The sequence below is a fragment of the mitochondrial genome of Lichenostomus cassidix, assembly GCF_008360975.1.
Source record: "Lichenostomus cassidix isolate B80296 mitochondrion, complete genome".
NCBI classification, from domain to species: domain Eukaryota; kingdom Metazoa; phylum Chordata; class Aves; order Passeriformes; family Meliphagidae; genus Lichenostomus; species Lichenostomus cassidix.
The window spans coordinates 1-16,850 of record NC_062733.1 but is presented as its reverse complement, the minus strand read 5'-3'; the positions used below and the strand labels follow the sequence as shown (position 1 = coordinate 16,850).

Below are 16,850 nucleotides of genomic sequence, written 5' to 3'. Positions count from 1 at the left end.
GTGGTTGACCGGCGTGTGTTTTTGTTTAGGTTTTGATTTTTAGTAACTTTTCCTACAATTTGAGGGGAAAAGTTTTGTGAATCAATGAAAGTTTATGGTGGGGTGGGTTGGTAGTAACATTTCATATAAAATGTTTTGTGTTTTGGAGAGATTTTTTTATTGTTTGTGTTGAGGTAATTTTAAGAGGAAGTCAGGGGAAATGAAATGTGAAACGAATGAATGGTGAACGAATTGAGAAAATGTAGGGACTTGCAGTTAAATAATTAACGAATTTTATTTGTGTCAATGAAAAAAATTTTCCGCGGGCGGAAAAATGAGGGTTTTAAGTATAAGTTCCTAGTAAGTGGAAGTATAATGAATATGTCCAGCGACCATGACACTATTTGTTACCCGAGAGGTAAATAGCGCCGACTTCATGAATGCTATCGCAAGTGCATCAGTGTCAAGTATGAGACGTACCTATCCGCAAGCCATGACACTTGTATGGGTCCCTGAGGGCAACAAACCGTACGACGACCATGTGATGGACACGTCAAGAGGAAGGGATTACCTGCTACGCACTGGAAGGGTTTATTGAAGGAACCCCAGAAAGAAAACAAGAGGAAAAACGGCCAGATGCCGCGATTAAGAGAGGTTAGAGGAGTTATGCAGGCCAACCACTTGTATCTGTGAAGAGCAAGTTAGGAGGAATGGACCAAGTTATGGCCCTGAAAAAGGAACCAGTGGCGCAAAAGAGCAAGTTGGGACAGGGTGTAGGGGGAATGTATGGCCTTGAAGCCAAGGGCTAAGGACATTACTAACACCGGGTTGCTGATTTCTCGTGAGGAGACCGACTAATAAATAACCAGGCTCTCTGGCTTGGGGGCGCGTGAGGACATCGGTTAATGTGAGTATATGGGCTCAGTGCAATCATAGTTAGTGCGGGTGGTTCCTCGTGTACCGGACTGTTGTATGTACTATTAAGCATGTACCGATCTTGGGCGACGCTTGTGTGTTATAGGGCTGAACGGCTTGAGGGTGATGTGGGGTGGTAGAAATGGGGGCTAGAATGAGTTCGTATGAATGGCCAGTCATGGGATCTAATATTTGAGTTTGGTCTGGACGAGCATGACAGTTTATGTGGAATATACTACATTAATATAATGCCTGATGTGGAATATAATAGTATGCAAAGTAATACATACCCTATAAAAAAGTTATGGGGGGGGAAGGGGGGGGTCCGTTCCTGTAGTTAAAGTCCCATAACGGTGGCTTTTCATGCCATAGATCTTGGAGAAAGTCCAAGTAGGAATTATGATGAACTTTGTTCTGTTTTTGAGTGTATGTTTCGCTTTGGGAGGGTTGGCGGTTGCGTCCAACCCTTCGCCTTATTATGGGGTGGTGGGATTAGTAGTAGCGTCTGTCGCGGGATGTGGGTGATTGGTGAGTTTAGGGGTCTCTTTTGTTTCTTTGGTGTTGGTTATGGTGTATTTAGGGGGGATGCTGGTGGTCTTTGTGTACTCGGTTTCATTGGCGGCGGATGCTTATCCTGAGTCTTGGGGGGATTGACGGGTTTTAGGGTACGGTTTAGGGTTAGGTTTAGTAGTAGGGGTTGGGGTAGTTGCAGGGGGGGTTGAGGTTTTTTCTGATTGTATGTTTGGAGGGGGGACAGTGAATAATGCAGGTATGTCTTCAGTTCGGTTGGATTTTAGTGGAGTAGGGATGTTCTATTCTTGGGGGGCGGGCCTGTTTTTAATTGCCGGCTGGGGCCTGTTACTAACTTTGTTTGTGGTTTTGGAACTTGTGCGGGGGTTATCTCGGGGGGCAATTCGGGCTGTTTAGTGAGGTGGGGTAGGTCAGGAAGTAGTTTAGCTAAAAATTCCAGCTTTGGGAGCTGGAGATAAAGGTTCGATTCCTTTCTTTCTGATGGGGTAACTCTAAGAAGGGGTATAATCTTCAATCTTTGGTTTACAAGACCAATGTTTTTATAAACTATTAGAGTTAATTAGAGGTTTAGTAATTTGTTCTCTAGCAGGCTCGCTAGGGGGAAGAGGATTAGGATGATGGTGAAGTAGCTAAGGGAGGCTAGTTGACCGATGATGATGAATGGGTGTTCGACTGGTTGGCTACCCACCCATGTCAGGACTAGGAGGTTGGCGACTAGGGTTCAGAATAGGATTTGGGATAGAGGGCGGAATGTTATGGAGCGTTGTTTGGATTTGTGTAGGAGGGGAAYTAGGAATAGTACAAGGATTGAGGCGGCTAGGGCTAGGACTCCTCCTAGTTTGTTTGGGATGGATCGGAGGATGGCGTATGCGAATAGGAAGTATCATTCAGGTTTGATGTGGGGGGGAGTGGCCAGTGGGTTGGCTGGGGTGAAGTTTTCTGGGTCACCTAGCAGGTTGGGAGAAAATAGGGCGAGGGCAGCTAGTAGTGCGATTATTATTGCGAACCCTAGAATGTCTTTAATGGAGTAATAAGGGTGGAATGGGATTTTGTCGCAGTCTGAGGGGATTCCTAAGGGGTTGTTTGATCCGGTTTCGTGTAGGAATGTTAAGTGTACTAGGGTAAGTCCTGCAATGACGAATGGAAGGAGGAAGTGTAGTGCGAAGAATCGGGTGAGGGTTGGGTTGTCTACTGAGAACCCTCCTCAGGCTCATTCCACTAGGGTTTGTCCGATGTAGGGGATGGCTGAGAATAGGTTGGTGATTACTGTGGCTCCTCAGAAGGATATTTGTCCTCAGGGTAATACATAGCCTACGAAGGCAGTTGCTATTAAGGTTAGGAGCAGTACGACCCCGATATTTCAGGTTTCTTTGTTTAGGTAGGAGCCGTAGTAAAGTCCTCGGCCAATGTGGATGTAGATACAGATGAAGAAGAAGGAGGCTCCATTTGCGTGGAGGTTTCGGATGAGTCAGCCGAATTGTACGTCCCGGCATATGTGGGCGACGGATGAGAAGGCTAGGGATGTGTCTGCTGTGTAGTGTGTGGCTAGTAGTAATCCTGTGACGATTTGGGTTGTTAGGCAGATTCCTAACAGTGATCCAAAATTTCATCAGGATGAGATGTTGGATGGGGTTGGAAGGTCGATTAAGGAATCGTTGATGATTTTCAGGAGGGGGTGGTTTTTACGTAGATTGAGGGCCATTAGGGTGTCTGTAGGTGGATACAAGTATGATGAGGATTGATAATGCAAAGGATCCTAGGTAGGCTTTAATTAGACCCGTGTGGAGGGTGGTTGCACTTTTTGAGGCTATCAGTTGGAGGGTAGCTAGGCCTTCTGGCCCTAGTGTTTTATATCAGGATAGGTCGATTAGATGTGAGGCAATGTTTTGCCCTCCTTTTAGGATGCTTGTGGAGCTTAGGCGGTGAACTAGTGGGTTGAAGTATCCTAGGGTTGTGGAGAAGTTTGTGAAGGAGTTTTGTTTAGGGAGGATTAGGGCGTGGGTTATTTTTGATATTTCAAGGGCTAGGATAATGCCCAGGATTGTAACGATGATAGCAGTGACTTTGATGGATACTGGTATGGTTATCGGTGGAGTTTTTGTAGGGAGGATAAAGGAAGTAATGATGAATCCGGCTGTGATACTTCCCAGTGCAAGGCGGGTCAGAGGGGAGAGAACTGCGGGGTCGTTTTCGTTTATTGGGGCTAGGGGGGGAATGCGAACGAATCCTGTTTGTACTATTAGGGTTATGCGTGTGGTGTAGACTGCGGTGAAGGATGTAGCTAGGAGAGTCAGGAGGAGGGCTCAGGCGTTGAGATAGGATGTGTTAAGGCTTTCGATAATTGCGTCTTTTGAGTAGAAACCGGCTAGGAATGGTGTTCCTATTAGGGCTAGGTTACCGATAGTGAGGCAAGAGGTGGTTGTTGGCAGGATTTTTTGGAGTCCTCCTATTTTTCGGATGTCCTGTTCTCCATTGAGGCTGTGAATGATGGAGCCTGAACATAGGAATAGCATGGCTTTGAAGAATGCGTGGGTGGAAATGTGTAGGAAGGCCAATTGAGGTAGGTTTAGTCCGATAGTAACTATTATTAGGCCTAGTTGGCTTGATGTGGAGAATGCGATGATTTTTTTGATGTCGTTTTGGGTTAGAGCGCATGTGGCTGCAAATAGTGTGGATAGGGCACCTAAACACAGGCAGAGGGTTAAGGCTGTAGTGTTGTTGTTGAATATGGGATGAGTTCGGATAAGTAGGAAGATTCCGGCTACGACTATTGTGCTAGAGTGCAGTAGGGCGGAAACGGGAGTGGGGCCTTCTATGGCTGCTGGGAGTCAAGGGTGGAGACCGAATTGGGCGGATTTGGCTGTTGCGGCCAGGATGAGGCCTAGAAGGGGAAGTGTAGGAATTTCGGTTGGGGAGGAGATTTGTTGGAGTTCTCAGGTGTTTATTGTGGAAGCTAGTCAGGCTATGCATAGGATGAGGCCTACATCTCCGACTCGGTTGTATAGGACGGCTTGTAGGGCAGCCGTGTTGGCGTCCGCCCGCCCGTGTCATCAGCTGATTAGCAGGAACGATATGATTCCGACTCCTTCTCAGCCGATGAATAGGATAAATAGGTTGTTAGCGGTAATTAAGATTAGTATGGCAATGAGGAATAGTAGAAGGTAGGTGAAGAATTTTGTAATATGGGGGTCTGTAGCTATGTATCATGAGGCGAATTGCAGGATAGATCATGATACGAAGAGTGCGATTGGGAAGAATGTGAGGGAGTAGAAGTCTATTTTGAAGCTGATAGGGATTTTAAAGTTCGTGATGAATTCTCATTGTCATAGGGAGGTGGTGTTTTCTAGGCCTGAGTGGAGATAGATGGTTGCCGGGATTAGGCTGATTAGGAATGAGGTTTTGACAGTGTTTGTGATGGTGGAGGGGGTATTTTTTAGGTTATCTGACATCAATGGGAGGATGATAGGTGTGAGCAGGACGGTTAGGGTGAGTAGTATGGAAGAAGTTAGGACTAATGACAGGTCCATTACTTTCACTTGGATTTGCACCAAGATGAATGGTTCCTAAGACCACTGGATTTCTGTTATCCTTTGAAAGTAAGGGGGCTGAGGTTTTATACTCAGATACAGGAATTAGCAGTTCTTGTTGGTTTAACCTCCCCTCGGCAAGTAAGAAGAGTTTAACTTCTATCTTTAGGATCACAATCTAACGTTTGGTTTAAAACTATACTTGCATATGGGAGCCCCAGAGATGAGTTCTGGTTTTAGGATGAGGAGGATCATGGGAAGCATATGTAGGGCTATGAGTAGATGTTCTCGGGTAGAGGAGTTTTGGATGGATGTAATGTGGGATGGTAGTGTTCCCCGTTGTGTCATTGTGAGCATGTATAATGTGTACGAGGCGGTTAGGAATATGGTGGTTCCTGTAAGGATGAGGGTGAAAGAGGATCAGTTGAAGAGCGCGATTACGATGGTAAGTTCTGCTATGAGGTTGATAGTTGGGGGAAGTGCCATGTTTGTTAGGTTTGCCAATAGCCATCAGATGGCCATGAGAGGGAGGAGGGGTTGTAGGCCTCGTGCAAGTACTAGAATCCGGCTGTGTGTTCGTTCGTAGTTTGTGTTGGCCAGGCAGAATAGTATGGAGGAGGTGAGGCCGTGGGAGATTATGAGGATTATTGCACCTGAGAACGCTCATTGGGTTTGGATTATAGCTGCGGCAACAACTAGGCCTATGTGGCTTACGGAGGAGTAGGCGATTAGTGATTTTAGGTCGATTTGGCGTAGGCAGATTGCACTAGTTATGATGGCTCCTCATAGGGCTAGGGTGATGAAAGGGTAGTGAAGGTTATTTAGTGGTGGGTTTACTAGGATGGTGATTCGTATGATGCCATATCCTCCCAGTTTAAGTAGTAGGGCGGCAAGGAGTATGGATCCTGCAATGGGAGCTTCTACGTGGGCTTTGGGAAGTCATAGGTGGAGTCCGTATAGGGGGGCTTTTACTATGAAGGCTAGGAGTAGGGCTAGGCTGCATGCTAAGTTTGATCAGGAGTTGGCTATTGTTGGGTGGGAGAGTTTTAGTATTGGTAGGTATAGTGTCCCGATCTGATTGTGCAGGTGTAGGATGGTAATGAGCAGTGGGAGTGAACTAGCAAGTGTGTAGAATAGGAGGTAGATGCCTGCGCTTAGTCGTTCTGGTTGATTTCCTCAGCGTGTGATTAGGATTAGGGTAGGGATCAGGGTAGCTTCGAAAGCAATGTAGAATAATATGATTTCTGAGGCAGAGAAGGCTAGAAGGATAAAGGGTTGGGCTATAATTATTGTTGTGATGAAGACTCGTTTCCGGATGGTTGGTTCTTGTTCTAGGTGGTTTTGGCTTGCTATGATTATGAGGGGTAGCAGTCAGCAGGATAGAACAAGTAGAGGGGACGAAATTTGGTCGATGGCGGTTCAGGGGGTTAGTCCTTTGTTCGGATAATATGTTGGGGTTAGTCACTGTAGGCTTGCGAAAGCGATTAGGAAGCTGTGGGTAGTTGTGTTTGTTCAAAGATGCTTGGAGGGGGAGAGGAAGGTCAGGGGCAGTAGTATGATAGTTGGGATGATGATTTTTAGCATTTTAGTAGGTTGAAGTTGTGTAGGTGGTCAGAGCCGTGGGTTCGGGTAGAGGCGACTAGTAAGGCTAGTCCTGTTCCTGCTTCGCAGGCGGAAAATGATAATATTAGGATGGGCATGAGGGTTGCAGTTGATGTTTGTGTTTGAATGGGTCATATTGTCAAGGCAATGTATATTGATAATATCATGCTTTCTAGACATAGTAGGGCGGAGATTAGGTGGGTTCGGTGGAAAGCTAATCCTAGGCTGCTTAGAGTGAAGGCTGAGTAGAAACTAAGGTGTAGGGGGGACATAAAGAAAGTTATAGGGTTGTAGCTATAATCTGTTGAGTCGAAATCAACTGTCTTGGTTAGACTAACTTTCTTTATTCTGCTCACTCTAACCCTCCTTGGACTCATTCGTATACTAGTCCTAAAGTAAGCAGAAGGAGGAGAATGGAGGTTCAGGTTAGGGTGGTGGTAGGGGATTGAAGTTGGGTGGCTCATGGGAGGGGCAGTAAGAGGGCAATTTCTAGGTCGAATAGCAGGAAGAGAATGGCTACTAGGAAGAATCGAATTGAGAATGGGAGTCGGGCGGATCCGAGGGGGTCAAATCCGCATTCGTATGGAGATAGTTTTTCTGAATCTGGGTTTGTTTGAGCTAGTCAAAAGTTTAGTAGGGTTAGGATGATGCTTAGAGTTAGAGACAGGATGATTATGAATAGGATTATGTTAATTACTCTTCTCTGGGTTGAAACCAGATTTTAAGGATTGGAAGTCCATTGTAATGAGTATACTAGAAGAGTAGGATCCTCATCAGTAGATGGTCATGTAAAGGAATAGTCATACGACGTCTACAAAGTGTCAGTATCAAGCTGCTGCTTCAAATCCGAAGTGGTGGCCGGAGGTAAAGTGGTATTTGATTAGGCGGTATAGGCAGACTAGGAGGAATGTTGAACCAATGATGACGTGGAGGCCATGGAATCCGGTAGCGACAAAGAAGGTTGATCCATAGACTCCGTCGGCAATGGAGAATGGGGCTTCATAGTATTCTATGGCTTGGAGAGCGGTGAAGTAGAACCCTAGTAGGACTGTTAGGGTTAGGGCTTGGATTGCCTGTTTTCGGTTGGCTTCTGTGATGCTGTGGTGCGCCCATGTGACAGTAACTCCAGAGGCCAGGAGGATTGCCGTGTTTAGTAGTGGGACTTCTATTGGGTTAAGGGGTTGGATTCCGACTGGGGGTCACTGTCCTCCTAGTTCTGGGGTGGGTGCTAAACTGGAGTGGAAGAAAGCTCAGAAGAATCCTAGGAAGAAGAATGCTTCGGATGTGATGAATAGGACTATTCCATATCGGAGGCCTTTTTGCACTGTGGGTGTATGGTGGCCTTGGAATGTGCTTTCCCGGATGATATCCCGTCACCATTGGATTATTACTAGGGCGGTGCAGGTTAGTCCAATAATTAGGAGTTGTGGGGAGTTGTAGTGGAATCACATGGTTAGGCCTGAGGTAGTAAGGAGGGCAGCGGCTGCTCCAAAGATGGGTCATGGGCTGGGGTCTACTATGTGGAAGGAATGTGCTTGGTGGGTCATTGGTGTTAGATGTTTTCTTGTAGGTACAGGCTTAGTAGAAGTACGAAGACGTAGGCTTGGATTATAGCTACTGCTACTTCTAGGATGGTCAGTAGAAATAGTACCAGTAGTGTTAAAAGGGAGACTACAGGTATAGTGGAGAACAAGCTTACTGTTGCTGTAGAGATTAGTTGGATGAGAAGGTGGCCTGCTGTTAAGTTGGCTGTTAGTCGTACCCCTAACGCCAGAGGGCGGATTAGAAGGCTGGTGGTTTCGATTAGGATGAGAGCTGGGATTAGTAGGGTTGGGGTGCCTTCTGGTAGTAGGTGGGCCAGGGAAGCTGAGGGTTGGTTTCGTAGACCTGTTAGAAGGGTTGCTAGTCAGAGTGGGAAAGCTAGGGCTAGGTTTATGGATAATTGAGTTGTTGGGGTGAATGTGTATGGTAGTAGGCCTAAGAGGTTGATTAATAGAAGGAATATTATTAGGGAAGTTAGGATTAATGCTCATTTATGGCCTTTTTTGTCTAGAGGTATCATTAATTGTTTTGTGGTAAGATTAATGAATCATAGTTGTAGGGTTGAAAGGCGGTTGGTAACTCATCGGTTATCGGGGGAGGGCAGCAGGAGGGCTGGGAATACTAGTGAGATTAAAATTAGGGGGATGCCTAGGAGTGAAGGACTGGAGAATTGGTCGAAGAAGCTTAAGTTCATGGTCAGTTTCAGGGGGTTGTGCTTGAGGTTGTGGGTGTTTTGCTGGATGGTGGGTTCGTTGTGATGAACGCTAAAATTTTAGGTTGGATGATAAGGGAATAGGTTAGCCATGAGATTAGTATTGTAAAGAATCATGGATTTGGGTTTAGTTGGGGCATACCATTAAGGAGGGATGTCTGTCCTCTGTCTCTAGCTTAAAAGGCTAGTGCTGGTTCATAGCTTCTTAATGATTAGGATGGGAGTAGGGATGATCAGTTCTCGAAGTGTGGGAGAGGGGCAGATTCTACTACGATTGGCATGAAGCTGTGGTTGGCTCCGCAGATTTCTGAGCATTGTCCGTAGAAGACTCCGGGGCGGGTGGCGACGAATGAAGTTTGGTTTAGTCGTCCTGGAATTGCATCCGTTTTTACTCCTAGGCTTGGGACTGCTCAAGAGTGGAGGACGTCGTCAGCTGTGACAATGACTCGAACTGGGGATTCTATGGGTACGATGACTCGATGGTCCACTTCTAGAAGTCGGAAGTGGCCAAGCGGTAGGTCTGAAGTAGGGATCATGTAAGAGTCGAATGTGAGGTCTTTGAAGTCCGTGTATTCGTAACTTCAGTATCATTGGTGACCGATAGCTTTTAGGGTTAAGTCGGGTTCGCTGATTTCGTCTATCATATACAGAATTTGAAGGGAAGGGAGAGCTAGTATGATTAGGACGATAGCGGGGAGGATAGTTCAGACAAGTTCGATCTCTTGTGCGTTAATGGTGCTGGATGACAGTTTTTCTGTGAGTATGAAAGTTAGTAGGTATAGCACTAGGCTGCAGATGGCTAGGGCAACTATGAGGGCATGATCATGGAATTCTACTAGTTCTTCTATGATAGGTGAGGCGGCGTCTTGAAAACCTAATTGTGAGTGGTTGGCCATGTTTTGGATAGTTTTGAAGTGTACAGGGCTCTCACCTGTAATTTAGTCTTGACAAGGCTACGTGATTGTTTTACTAACACTTCTGAATAAGAAAGAAGCATAAGTGGTTTATGCGGTTGGCTTGAAACCAACATATGGGGGTTCGATTCCTTCCTTTCTTGGACTTGCACAAAGGCTGGTTCTTCGAAAGTATGGTATGGAGGAGGGCAGCCGTGGATTCATTCGACGTTGGTGCTGGCTAGTTCTGATTGTGGTGCTTTACGTTTGGATGCGAAAGCCTCTCAGATGATGAATACCAGCATGATTACGGCTGTTAAAGAGATGAGGGAGCCTACGGATGAGATGGCGTTTCATATTGTGTAGGCGTCTGGGTAGTCGGAGTATCGTCGTGGCATACCGGCTAGGCCTAGGAAGTGTTGAGGGAAGAAGGTGAGGTTTACTCCTACGAATATTACTCCGAAGTGAATTTTGGCTCATGTGGCGTGGAGGGTATAGCCAGTGAATAGAGGGAATCAGTGTGTGAAACCGGCTAGAATGGCGAATACTGCTCCTATGGATAGGACGTAGTGGAAGTGGGCGACTACGTAGTAGGTGTCGTGCAGTGCAATGTCTAGAGAGGAGTTTGCAAGGACAATTCCTGTTAGCCCTCCGATGGTAAAGAGGAAGATGAAGCCTAAGGCTCATAGTATTGGGGGATCTCATTTGATAGTGCCTCCGTGTAGTGTTGCCAGTCAGCTGAAGACTTTGATCCCAGTTGGGATAGCAATGATTATAGTGGCGGATGTGAAGTATGCTCGAGTGTCTACGTCCATTCCTACTGTAAACATGTGGTGTGCTCAAACAATAAAGCCTAGGAATCCAATGGACAGTATAGCTCATACTATTCCTATATACCCGAATGGTTCTTTTTTTCCTGCGTAGTAGGCTACTACGTGAGAAATAATTCCGAATCCTGGCAGGATAAGGATGTATACTTCTGGGTGGCCGAAGAATCAGAATAGGTGTTGGTATAATACTGGGTCCCCTCCTCCTGCTGGATCAAAGAATGTAGTATTTAGGTTGCGATCTGTTAGGAGTATAGTGATTCCAGCGGCAAGGACTGGGAGAGATAGTAGTAGTAAGACTGCAGTGATTAGGACGGATCAAACGAATAGGGGTGTTTGATATTGAGATAGGGCGGGTGGTTTTATGTTGATTGCTGTTGTGATGAAATTGATTGCTCCCAGGATTGAAGAGATTCCTGCTAGGTGGAGTGAGAAGATGGCTAGGTCTACTGAGGCCCCGGCGTGGGCTAGATTGCCAGCTAGAGGTGGGTAAACAGTTCATCCTGTCCCTGCCCCTGCTTCTACGGTTGAGGAGGCTAGGAGTAGAAGGAATGAAGGTGGGAGAAGTCAGAAGCTTATGTTGTTTATTCGAGGGAATGCTATGTCTGGGGCTCCGATTATAAGTGGGACTAGTCAGTTACCGAAACCTCCAATCATGATAGGCATTACTATAAAGAAGATTATAACGAAAGCATGGGCAGTGACAACTACGTTGTAGATTTGGTCGTCTCCTAGTAAGGCTCCAGGTTGACCTAGTTCTGCTCGAATAAGAAGGCTTAGGGCAGTTCCGACTATTCCGGCTCATGCACCGAAAATAAGGTACAGGGTACCAATGTCTTTATGGTTTGTTGAGAATAATCATCGGTTGATAAAGGTCATGGGTAAGTTGTATGGTAAGATGGCTGAGTGTAAAGGCGTTAGGCTGTAGTCCTTTTTACAGAGGTTTAATTCCTCTTCTTATCGGCTCTGTGGTGAAGTTCATGTTGAGTTGCAAGCTCATCGATGTGTATTGGTCATACACCGGAGTCTTAGGCAGAAGCCTGTTGGTTTGGGCATATAGCTGTTAACTATATTATCGTGGGATCGAAGCCCATCTGCCTAGTGTTGGATAAAGTTCTAGCTTAATTAAAGCACCTGAGTTGCAATCAGGAGATGCAGGGTAATATCCTGCGAATTTTAGCAGAAACTAAGAGAGTCTAACTCTTGTTTAAGGCTTTGAAGGCCTTCGGTTTAAAATTAATCCTAAGTTTCTTTAAATAATGGCAAGTAGTATGGGGGAGAGGGGGAGGAGAGTGATGGAGAGAGTGGCTAAGATGGCAATTAAGACATTAGTTGGTTTGTTAACGTGCCATAGTTTTATGTGATTTGTTGTGTGAGGGGGGAGTGTGATTGCTGTACAGTACGCTAGGCGAAGATAGAAGAATAGACTGAGTAGCGAGAGTAGGGAGATTAGTATTGCTGTAAGGGCTATGTCTTGTTTGGTTAGCTCTTGGATGATGAGCCATTTGGGTAGGAAGCCTGTTAGGGGGGGAAGACCAGCTAGGGAGAGTAGTGTAATGACGAGGATGGTGCTGAGGGATGGGACTTTTGTTCATGCAGTTATTAATGTTGATAGTTTCAGTGCTTTTATGGTGTTTAGGGTGAGGAATACGGTTGCAGTTATTAGGCTGTAAAGGTAGAAGTTAAGTAGGGTGAGTTTGGGGTTATAGGAAAGAATGACGGCCATTCAGCCTAGGTGAGAGATGGAGGAGAAGGCTAGGATTTTACGGATTTGTGTCTGGTTAAGGCCTATTCATCCTCCTAGGGCTGTAGAGAGGATGGCCATGGTAACTAGTAATGTAGGGTTTAGTGAGTTAGAGGTTAGGTACAGTAGTGTGATAGGTGGGAATTTTATGGCCGTTGATAGCAGGAGGCTGATGATTAGGGATGTGCCCTGAAGGACTTCGGGGAACCAGAAGTGAAAGGGGACCAGGCCTAATTTTATGGCAATGGCTGCTGTTAGGATGAGGCAAGACGTTGGATGTGTTAGCTGCGTGATGTCCCATTGTCCGGTGTGTCATGCATTAGTTATGCTGGAGAACAGTACTAAAGCGGAAGCAGTTGCTTGTACTAAAAAGTACTTAGTTGCTGCTTCAATGGCCCGCGGGTGGTGAGATTTTGAGATTAGGGGGAGAATGGCTAATGTGTTGATTTCAAGGCCAGTTCAGGCTATGATTCAATGGTTGCTTGAAATTGTAATAGTTGATCCTAGTAGTAGGCTAGCGATGAAGATTAGTTTTGCCTGGGGGTTCATTAATAGGGGAAGGAGTTAAACCATCATTTTCGGGGTATGGGCCCGATAGCTTATTTAGCTGACCCTACTGGGTAGGAAATAATATAAAGGAAGTATAAAGGGTTTTGATCCCTTTTGTGCAGGTTCGATTCCTGTTTTTCTAATTTTAGGAAATGAGAGGGTTGGTAGCCTCTGTGTCCACTTTATCATAGTGACCCTTAAATCTCAGGCACATTTCCTTTGGGGTTATAGGTATGGGGGTAAGCCCGCGTAGCAAATGGGCAGGCTTGTGTGTCACAGGCACAGGGCTAGTGTGAGTGGGAGGAAGTTTTTCCATAAGAGGTGCATAAGTTGGTCATATCGGAATCGTGGATAGGATGCGCGAATCCATAGAAAGCCCGCAGAAAGAAGTAGGGTTTTGGTGGCTAGCACTACGGGGAAAAGTTCTTGAGGCAAGTTAAAGAGACTTGGGTTAAAGAATAGGATGGCGGTGAGTGTGTTTATGAACATGATGTTGGCGTACTCAGCTAGAAAGAATAATGCGAAAGGGCCTGCTGCATACTCTACGTTGAAGCCTGAAACTAGTTCGGATTCCCCTTCTGTCAGGTCAAAGGGAGCACGGTTAGTCTCGGCGAGGGTAGAAACATATCACATCATTGCGAGAGGTCAGCAGGAGAAGATTAGGTAAAGAGGCTCCTGTGTAATTGCGAGGGTCCCCAGGGTGTAGTTACCGCTAAGGAGGATAATGGAGAGAAGAATAATTGCCAGGGTAACTTCATAAGAAATAGTTTGGGCTACTGCTCGCAGTGCACCGATTAATGCATATTTAGAATTAGAGGCCCATCCTGATCATAAAATAGAGTATACTGCTAAGCTTGATATGGCCAGTAGAAATAAAAGTCCTAGATTAAGGTCGGCGAGGGGGAATGGAAGGGGGAGGGGGGCTCAAATTGAAATAGCTAGGAGGAGTGCCAGTATGGGGGTTGTGACGAAGAGGATTGGAGAGGAGGTAGATGGGCGGATTGGCTCTTTGATGAACAGTTTTACCCCATCTGCTAGGGGTTGAAGAAGCCCAAAAGGGCCTACTACGTTTGGGCCTTTTCGACCTTGCATGTAGCTGAGGATTTTACGCTCTACTAGGGTCAGGAAAGCCACGGCGATTAGAATGGGTAGGGCGTAGGAAAGAGCTATGATCAAGTTAACAAGGAGGGGGTAGTTGTGCATGGGTGGGAAGGATTAATAAAGCTAGGGAGAGGATTTGAACCTCTGAATTAAAGGACTTAAGCCTTTTGCATTTGCCAAGCTCTGCCACGCTAGCTGGTCCTTCTCTAGGACGTGGTTGTGGTGAGATAGCCTTTTGTAATTAGTTGCATTCATTACTTAAGGCGAAGGCTTGCTTGTGGTATAGGCCTCACTTTTCCGATCCTTTCGTACTGGGAAGAGTTCATCATAGATAGAAACCGACCTGGATTGCTCCGGTCTGAACTCAGATCACGTAGGACTGTTAATCGTTGAACAAACGAACCCTTAGCAGCTGCTGCACCACTAGGATGTCCTGATCCAACATCGAGGTCGTAAACCTCCTCGTCGATATGGACTCTTGAAGGAGATTGCGCTGTTATCCCTGGGGTAGCTTGGTCCATTGATCAATTGTATTGGGTCTGGTTGCTATTAGCACGTTGAGGGGTTGCTCTTAGTCAAGAGGTTTGGTCCGGTTTTTGGAGGATTTGTTTTTCTCCAAGGTCGCCCCAACCAAAAAATGCAGACCAGTGGCTTTGTGTGTAAGTGGCCCCGAGTGGTTGGGGGGAAATGTATTTTGGCGTGGTTGCTGATTTTGAAGTTCCACAGGGTCTTCTCGTCTTATGGTTTTATCCCCGCTTTTGCACGGGGAGATCAATTTCACTGATTGCCTGTAAGAGACAGTTAAGACCTCGTTTAGCCATTCATACAGGTCTCGATTTATGGGACAATTGATTGCGCTACCTTTGCACGGTTAGGATACCGCGGCCGTTGAACGTAGTCACCGGGCAGGCATCACCTTCAATACTTGTTTGGGGTTTGCTGAAGGCTATGTTTTTGGTAAACAGTCGGGCCTTGACGTGCTTGCCTAGTTCCTTTTACAGGTTTTAATCTTTCTTGGTGGACGCTCCTCTGTCGGGTTAACAAACTGTTTTATACTTTGCTTGTTGTATTAGTTGTATATTTGGTGTTTGTTAATAATGTAAAGATGTAAGTTTGCGTTGTAGAGGGAGGTACCCTAGTTACTCATTCTAGCATTAATTCTCCTATTGAAATATAGGTTAGCCTGTTAGTGGGGAGGGAGTCGCAAAGTTATTGGATTTTTAGTATATGGAGCTTTAACGCACTCTTCATTGATGGCTGCTTGAGGGCCCACTATAATCTTTTAGGGTTTTGATGCTTATCCGCTCGTGGAGAGTGTACTCTTTTTTAAAGGAGCTGTACCTCCTTTAAATAGCCCTTAATTCGCTTCATTAGGGTTCTGGGGGTTTCCTTGGAGAAGAATTAAGAGTGAACTTAAATTCGTTTCACAGGCAACCAGCTATCACCCAGCTCGGTTGGCTTTTCACCTCTACTGACAAGTCATCCCACTCTTTTGCAACAGAGACGGGTTCGCTCAATTATAGCTGCTCGTAAGTAGCTCGCTTAGGTTTCGGGAAGGCAAGCTTCAATTCGTTTTGCTTGGTTTTTCTTGCTAGACCATGATGCAAAAGGTACAAGGGCTGATCTTTGCTTTTTTTAGCTTGGTTTTGTTCACTGTTATTTCATCTTTCCCTTACGGTACGTGGTCTCTATCGCTCCATGGAGGTCTTTTCTATCACCTATACTGGGACTAGTAAATGTTTTAGTTAAGTGATATGGAGTGGCTTTGTTATTCTGGGTCAATGTAATTGGGCTAGAATTTGGCTTCAAGACGATCTGTTGTAATTAGACATCTTTCAGGTGTAAGCTGAATGCTTTGGGTTAAGCTACGTCTTGGTAGTCTAAGTGCACCTTCCGGTACACTTACCTTGTTACGACTTACCTCATCTTTGGCTGGATGGCTTATTAGTTATGGGGGGGTGGGGGGCGCCTTTGAGGAGGGTGACGGGCGGTGTGTACGTGCCCCAGGGCCGGCTTAAAGAGGGCTCTATTGTCCCACTTTACTGCTAAATCCTCCTTCCAGGGGCAGTTTCATGTCCCTTTGCCGTGTTTTCTATGTTAGAAAATGTAGCCCATTGCTTCCATTCCATAGGCTATACCTTGACCTGTCTTTTTAGTGGTAAAAACTATTGCGTTCACTGTTGGACCTTCAAGCAGGGTGAGCTGGCGACGGCGGTATATAGGCTGTTTTTGCAAGGAATGGTCGGGTGTATCGTGGATCATCGATTACAGAACAGGCTCCTCTAGGTGGATTTGGGGCACCGCCAAGTCCTTAGAGTTTTAAGCGTTTGCGCTCGTAGTTCTCGGGCGGATGCTCAGGTTAGATAAAGCATCAAGATTTACGGCCAGGCATAGTGGGGTATCTAATCCCAGTTTGGGCCCTGGCTTTCGTGGATTTCAATTAATCGTTGCTCTAAGATCTTCTTTAGGTGGTGGCCTTAGGGGCATCTTGGGCTTGCGACAGCTCAGTTGCGTTTTAATCTTAGGTACTTTGATAACATGTTACCACTCTTTACGCCGTTTAAAGGTAAAGTTGATTCGGGTTTCTTGTATAACCGCGGTGGCTGGCACAAGATTTACCAACCCTGTATTGCTATGGCTAAGTCAAGTTTACACTCATTGCTTAATATTAATTACTGCTGATGACCCGTGGGGGTGTGGCAAGTGCAAGGCGTTTTGGGCTACGTGGGGGAAGGTGTGAGCCTGATACCCGCTCCTACTGACCTGGGTGAGAGGTACTGAGGGCATCTACACTGGGGCGCGGATACTTGCATGTATATACCTAGCAACAACCAACAGTAAGGTTAGGACTAAGTCTTTTGTCCTCAGGTGTGCGTAGCATCCATCTTGACATCTTCAGTGTCATGCTTTGGTTTAAGCTATGAGGAC

The 16,850-nt window shown here is 45.9% G+C and overlaps 13 protein-coding genes and 24 non-coding genes across 37 annotated transcripts, besides 2 other annotated features; 9 read left to right on the top strand and 28 right to left on the bottom strand. All coding sequences in view use genetic code 2, as the record gives it.

The window, feature by feature from the left end:
* Window positions 1–295: 295 nt before the first annotated feature.
* Window positions 296–313: a sequence feature (origin of L-strand replication).
* An 82-nt stretch (window positions 314–395) lies between these two features.
* Window positions 396–863: a D loop (control region).
* Window positions 864–1,221: 358 nt separating this feature from the next.
* trnE(ttc) lies at window positions 1,222–1,293 on the top strand. Its single transcript has one exon. It is a non-coding gene; the product is annotated as a tRNA-Glu (tRNA).
* On the top strand, window positions 1,294–1,821 carry ND6 (NADH dehydrogenase subunit 6). The gene has a single exon. It carries the CDS (start codon window positions 1,294–1,296, stop codon window positions 1,819–1,821), a length of 528 nt encoding a protein of 175 aa, YP_010355169.1.
* A 15-nt stretch (window positions 1,822–1,836) lies between these two features.
* On the top strand, window positions 1,837–1,906 carry trnP(tgg). The gene has a single exon. It is a non-coding gene; the product is annotated as a tRNA-Pro (tRNA).
* A 6-nt stretch (window positions 1,907–1,912) lies between these two features.
* Window positions 1,913–1,981, bottom strand: trnT(tgt). Its single transcript has one exon. It is a non-coding gene; the product is annotated as a tRNA-Thr (tRNA).
* Window positions 1,982–1,984: 3 nt separating this feature from the next.
* Window positions 1,985–3,127, bottom strand: CYTB (cytochrome b). The gene has a single exon. The coding sequence runs from the start codon at window positions 3,125–3,127 to the stop codon at window positions 1,985–1,987; it is 1,143 nt and encodes a 380-aa protein (YP_010355168.1).
* Window positions 3,128–3,134: 7 nt separating this feature from the next.
* Window positions 3,135–4,952, bottom strand: ND5 (NADH dehydrogenase subunit 5). Its single transcript has one exon. It carries the CDS (start codon window positions 4,950–4,952, stop codon window positions 3,135–3,137), a length of 1,818 nt encoding a protein of 605 aa, YP_010355167.1.
* Window positions 4,953–5,023, bottom strand: trnL1(tag). Its single transcript has one exon. It is a non-coding gene; the product is annotated as a tRNA-Leu (tRNA).
* trnS1(gct) lies at window positions 5,023–5,088 on the bottom strand. The gene has a single exon. It is a non-coding gene; the product is annotated as a tRNA-Ser (tRNA).
* trnH(gtg) lies at window positions 5,089–5,158 on the bottom strand. The gene has a single exon. It is a non-coding gene; the product is annotated as a tRNA-His (tRNA).
* Window positions 5,159–6,536, bottom strand: ND4 (NADH dehydrogenase subunit 4). The gene has a single exon. A coding segment is annotated over exon 1 (1,378 nt).
* ND4L (NADH dehydrogenase subunit 4L) lies at window positions 6,530–6,826 on the bottom strand. Its single transcript has one exon. It carries the CDS (start codon window positions 6,824–6,826, stop codon window positions 6,530–6,532), a length of 297 nt encoding a protein of 98 aa, YP_010355165.1.
* Window position 6,827: 1 nt separating this feature from the next.
* Window positions 6,828–6,897, bottom strand: trnR(tcg). The gene has a single exon. It is a non-coding gene; the product is annotated as a tRNA-Arg (tRNA).
* ND3 (NADH dehydrogenase subunit 3) lies at window positions 6,898–7,248 on the bottom strand. The gene has a single exon. The coding sequence runs from the start codon at window positions 7,246–7,248 to the stop codon at window positions 6,898–6,900; it is 351 nt and encodes a 116-aa protein (YP_010355164.1).
* trnG(tcc) lies at window positions 7,249–7,317 on the bottom strand. Its single transcript has one exon. It is a non-coding gene; the product is annotated as a tRNA-Gly (tRNA).
* COX3 (cytochrome c oxidase subunit III) lies at window positions 7,317–8,101 on the bottom strand. Its single transcript has one exon. A coding segment is annotated over exon 1 (785 nt).
* A 5-nt stretch (window positions 8,102–8,106) lies between these two features.
* Window positions 8,107–8,790, bottom strand: ATP6 (ATP synthase F0 subunit 6). Its single transcript has one exon. It carries the CDS (start codon window positions 8,788–8,790, stop codon window positions 8,107–8,109), a length of 684 nt encoding a protein of 227 aa, YP_010355162.1.
* ATP8 (ATP synthase F0 subunit 8) lies at window positions 8,781–8,948 on the bottom strand. Its single transcript has one exon. The coding sequence runs from the start codon at window positions 8,946–8,948 to the stop codon at window positions 8,781–8,783; it is 168 nt and encodes a 55-aa protein (YP_010355161.1).
* A 1-nt stretch (window position 8,949) lies between these two features.
* trnK(ttt) lies at window positions 8,950–9,019 on the bottom strand. The gene has a single exon. It is a non-coding gene; the product is annotated as a tRNA-Lys (tRNA).
* Window position 9,020: 1 nt separating this feature from the next.
* COX2 (cytochrome c oxidase subunit II) lies at window positions 9,021–9,704 on the bottom strand. Its single transcript has one exon. It carries the CDS (start codon window positions 9,702–9,704, stop codon window positions 9,021–9,023), a length of 684 nt encoding a protein of 227 aa, YP_010355160.1.
* A 14-nt stretch (window positions 9,705–9,718) lies between these two features.
* trnD(gtc) lies at window positions 9,719–9,787 on the bottom strand. Its single transcript has one exon. It is a non-coding gene; the product is annotated as a tRNA-Asp (tRNA).
* Window positions 9,788–9,792: 5 nt separating this feature from the next.
* trnS2(tga) lies at window positions 9,793–9,865 on the top strand. The gene has a single exon. It is a non-coding gene; the product is annotated as a tRNA-Ser (tRNA).
* On the bottom strand, window positions 9,857–11,407 carry COX1 (cytochrome c oxidase subunit I). The gene has a single exon. It carries the CDS (start codon window positions 11,405–11,407, stop codon window positions 9,857–9,859), a length of 1,551 nt encoding a protein of 516 aa, YP_010355159.1.
* Window positions 11,408–11,420: 13 nt separating this feature from the next.
* Window positions 11,421–11,491, top strand: trnY(gta). Its single transcript has one exon. It is a non-coding gene; the product is annotated as a tRNA-Tyr (tRNA).
* On the top strand, window positions 11,491–11,557 carry trnC(gca). The gene has a single exon. It is a non-coding gene; the product is annotated as a tRNA-Cys (tRNA).
* On the top strand, window positions 11,558–11,630 carry trnN(gtt). Its single transcript has one exon. It is a non-coding gene; the product is annotated as a tRNA-Asn (tRNA).
* An 8-nt stretch (window positions 11,631–11,638) lies between these two features.
* Window positions 11,639–11,707, top strand: trnA(tgc). The gene has a single exon. It is a non-coding gene; the product is annotated as a tRNA-Ala (tRNA).
* Window position 11,708: 1 nt separating this feature from the next.
* On the bottom strand, window positions 11,709–11,780 carry trnW(tca). The gene has a single exon. It is a non-coding gene; the product is annotated as a tRNA-Trp (tRNA).
* ND2 (NADH dehydrogenase subunit 2) lies at window positions 11,781–12,821 on the bottom strand. The gene has a single exon. The coding sequence runs from the start codon at window positions 12,819–12,821 to the stop codon at window positions 11,781–11,783; it is 1,041 nt and encodes a 346-aa protein (YP_010355158.1).
* On the bottom strand, window positions 12,822–12,890 carry trnM(cat). The gene has a single exon. It is a non-coding gene; the product is annotated as a tRNA-Met (tRNA).
* Window positions 12,891–12,893: 3 nt separating this feature from the next.
* trnQ(ttg) lies at window positions 12,894–12,964 on the top strand. Its single transcript has one exon. It is a non-coding gene; the product is annotated as a tRNA-Gln (tRNA).
* Window positions 12,965–12,968: 4 nt separating this feature from the next.
* trnI(gat) lies at window positions 12,969–13,039 on the bottom strand. The gene has a single exon. It is a non-coding gene; the product is annotated as a tRNA-Ile (tRNA).
* A 7-nt stretch (window positions 13,040–13,046) lies between these two features.
* On the bottom strand, window positions 13,047–14,024 carry ND1 (NADH dehydrogenase subunit 1). Its single transcript has one exon. The coding sequence runs from the start codon at window positions 14,022–14,024 to the stop codon at window positions 13,047–13,049; it is 978 nt and encodes a 325-aa protein (YP_010465809.1).
* A 19-nt stretch (window positions 14,025–14,043) lies between these two features.
* On the bottom strand, window positions 14,044–14,118 carry trnL2(taa). Its single transcript has one exon. It is a non-coding gene; the product is annotated as a tRNA-Leu (tRNA).
* M0597_mgr01 lies at window positions 14,119–15,719 on the bottom strand. Its single transcript has one exon. It is a non-coding gene; the product is annotated as a 16S ribosomal RNA (ribosomal RNA).
* An 8-nt stretch (window positions 15,720–15,727) lies between these two features.
* Window positions 15,728–15,797, bottom strand: trnV(tac). Its single transcript has one exon. It is a non-coding gene; the product is annotated as a tRNA-Val (tRNA).
* M0597_mgr02 lies at window positions 15,797–16,782 on the bottom strand. The gene has a single exon. It is a non-coding gene; the product is annotated as a 12S ribosomal RNA (ribosomal RNA).
* trnF(gaa) lies at window positions 16,782–16,850 on the bottom strand. The gene has a single exon. It is a non-coding gene; the product is annotated as a tRNA-Phe (tRNA).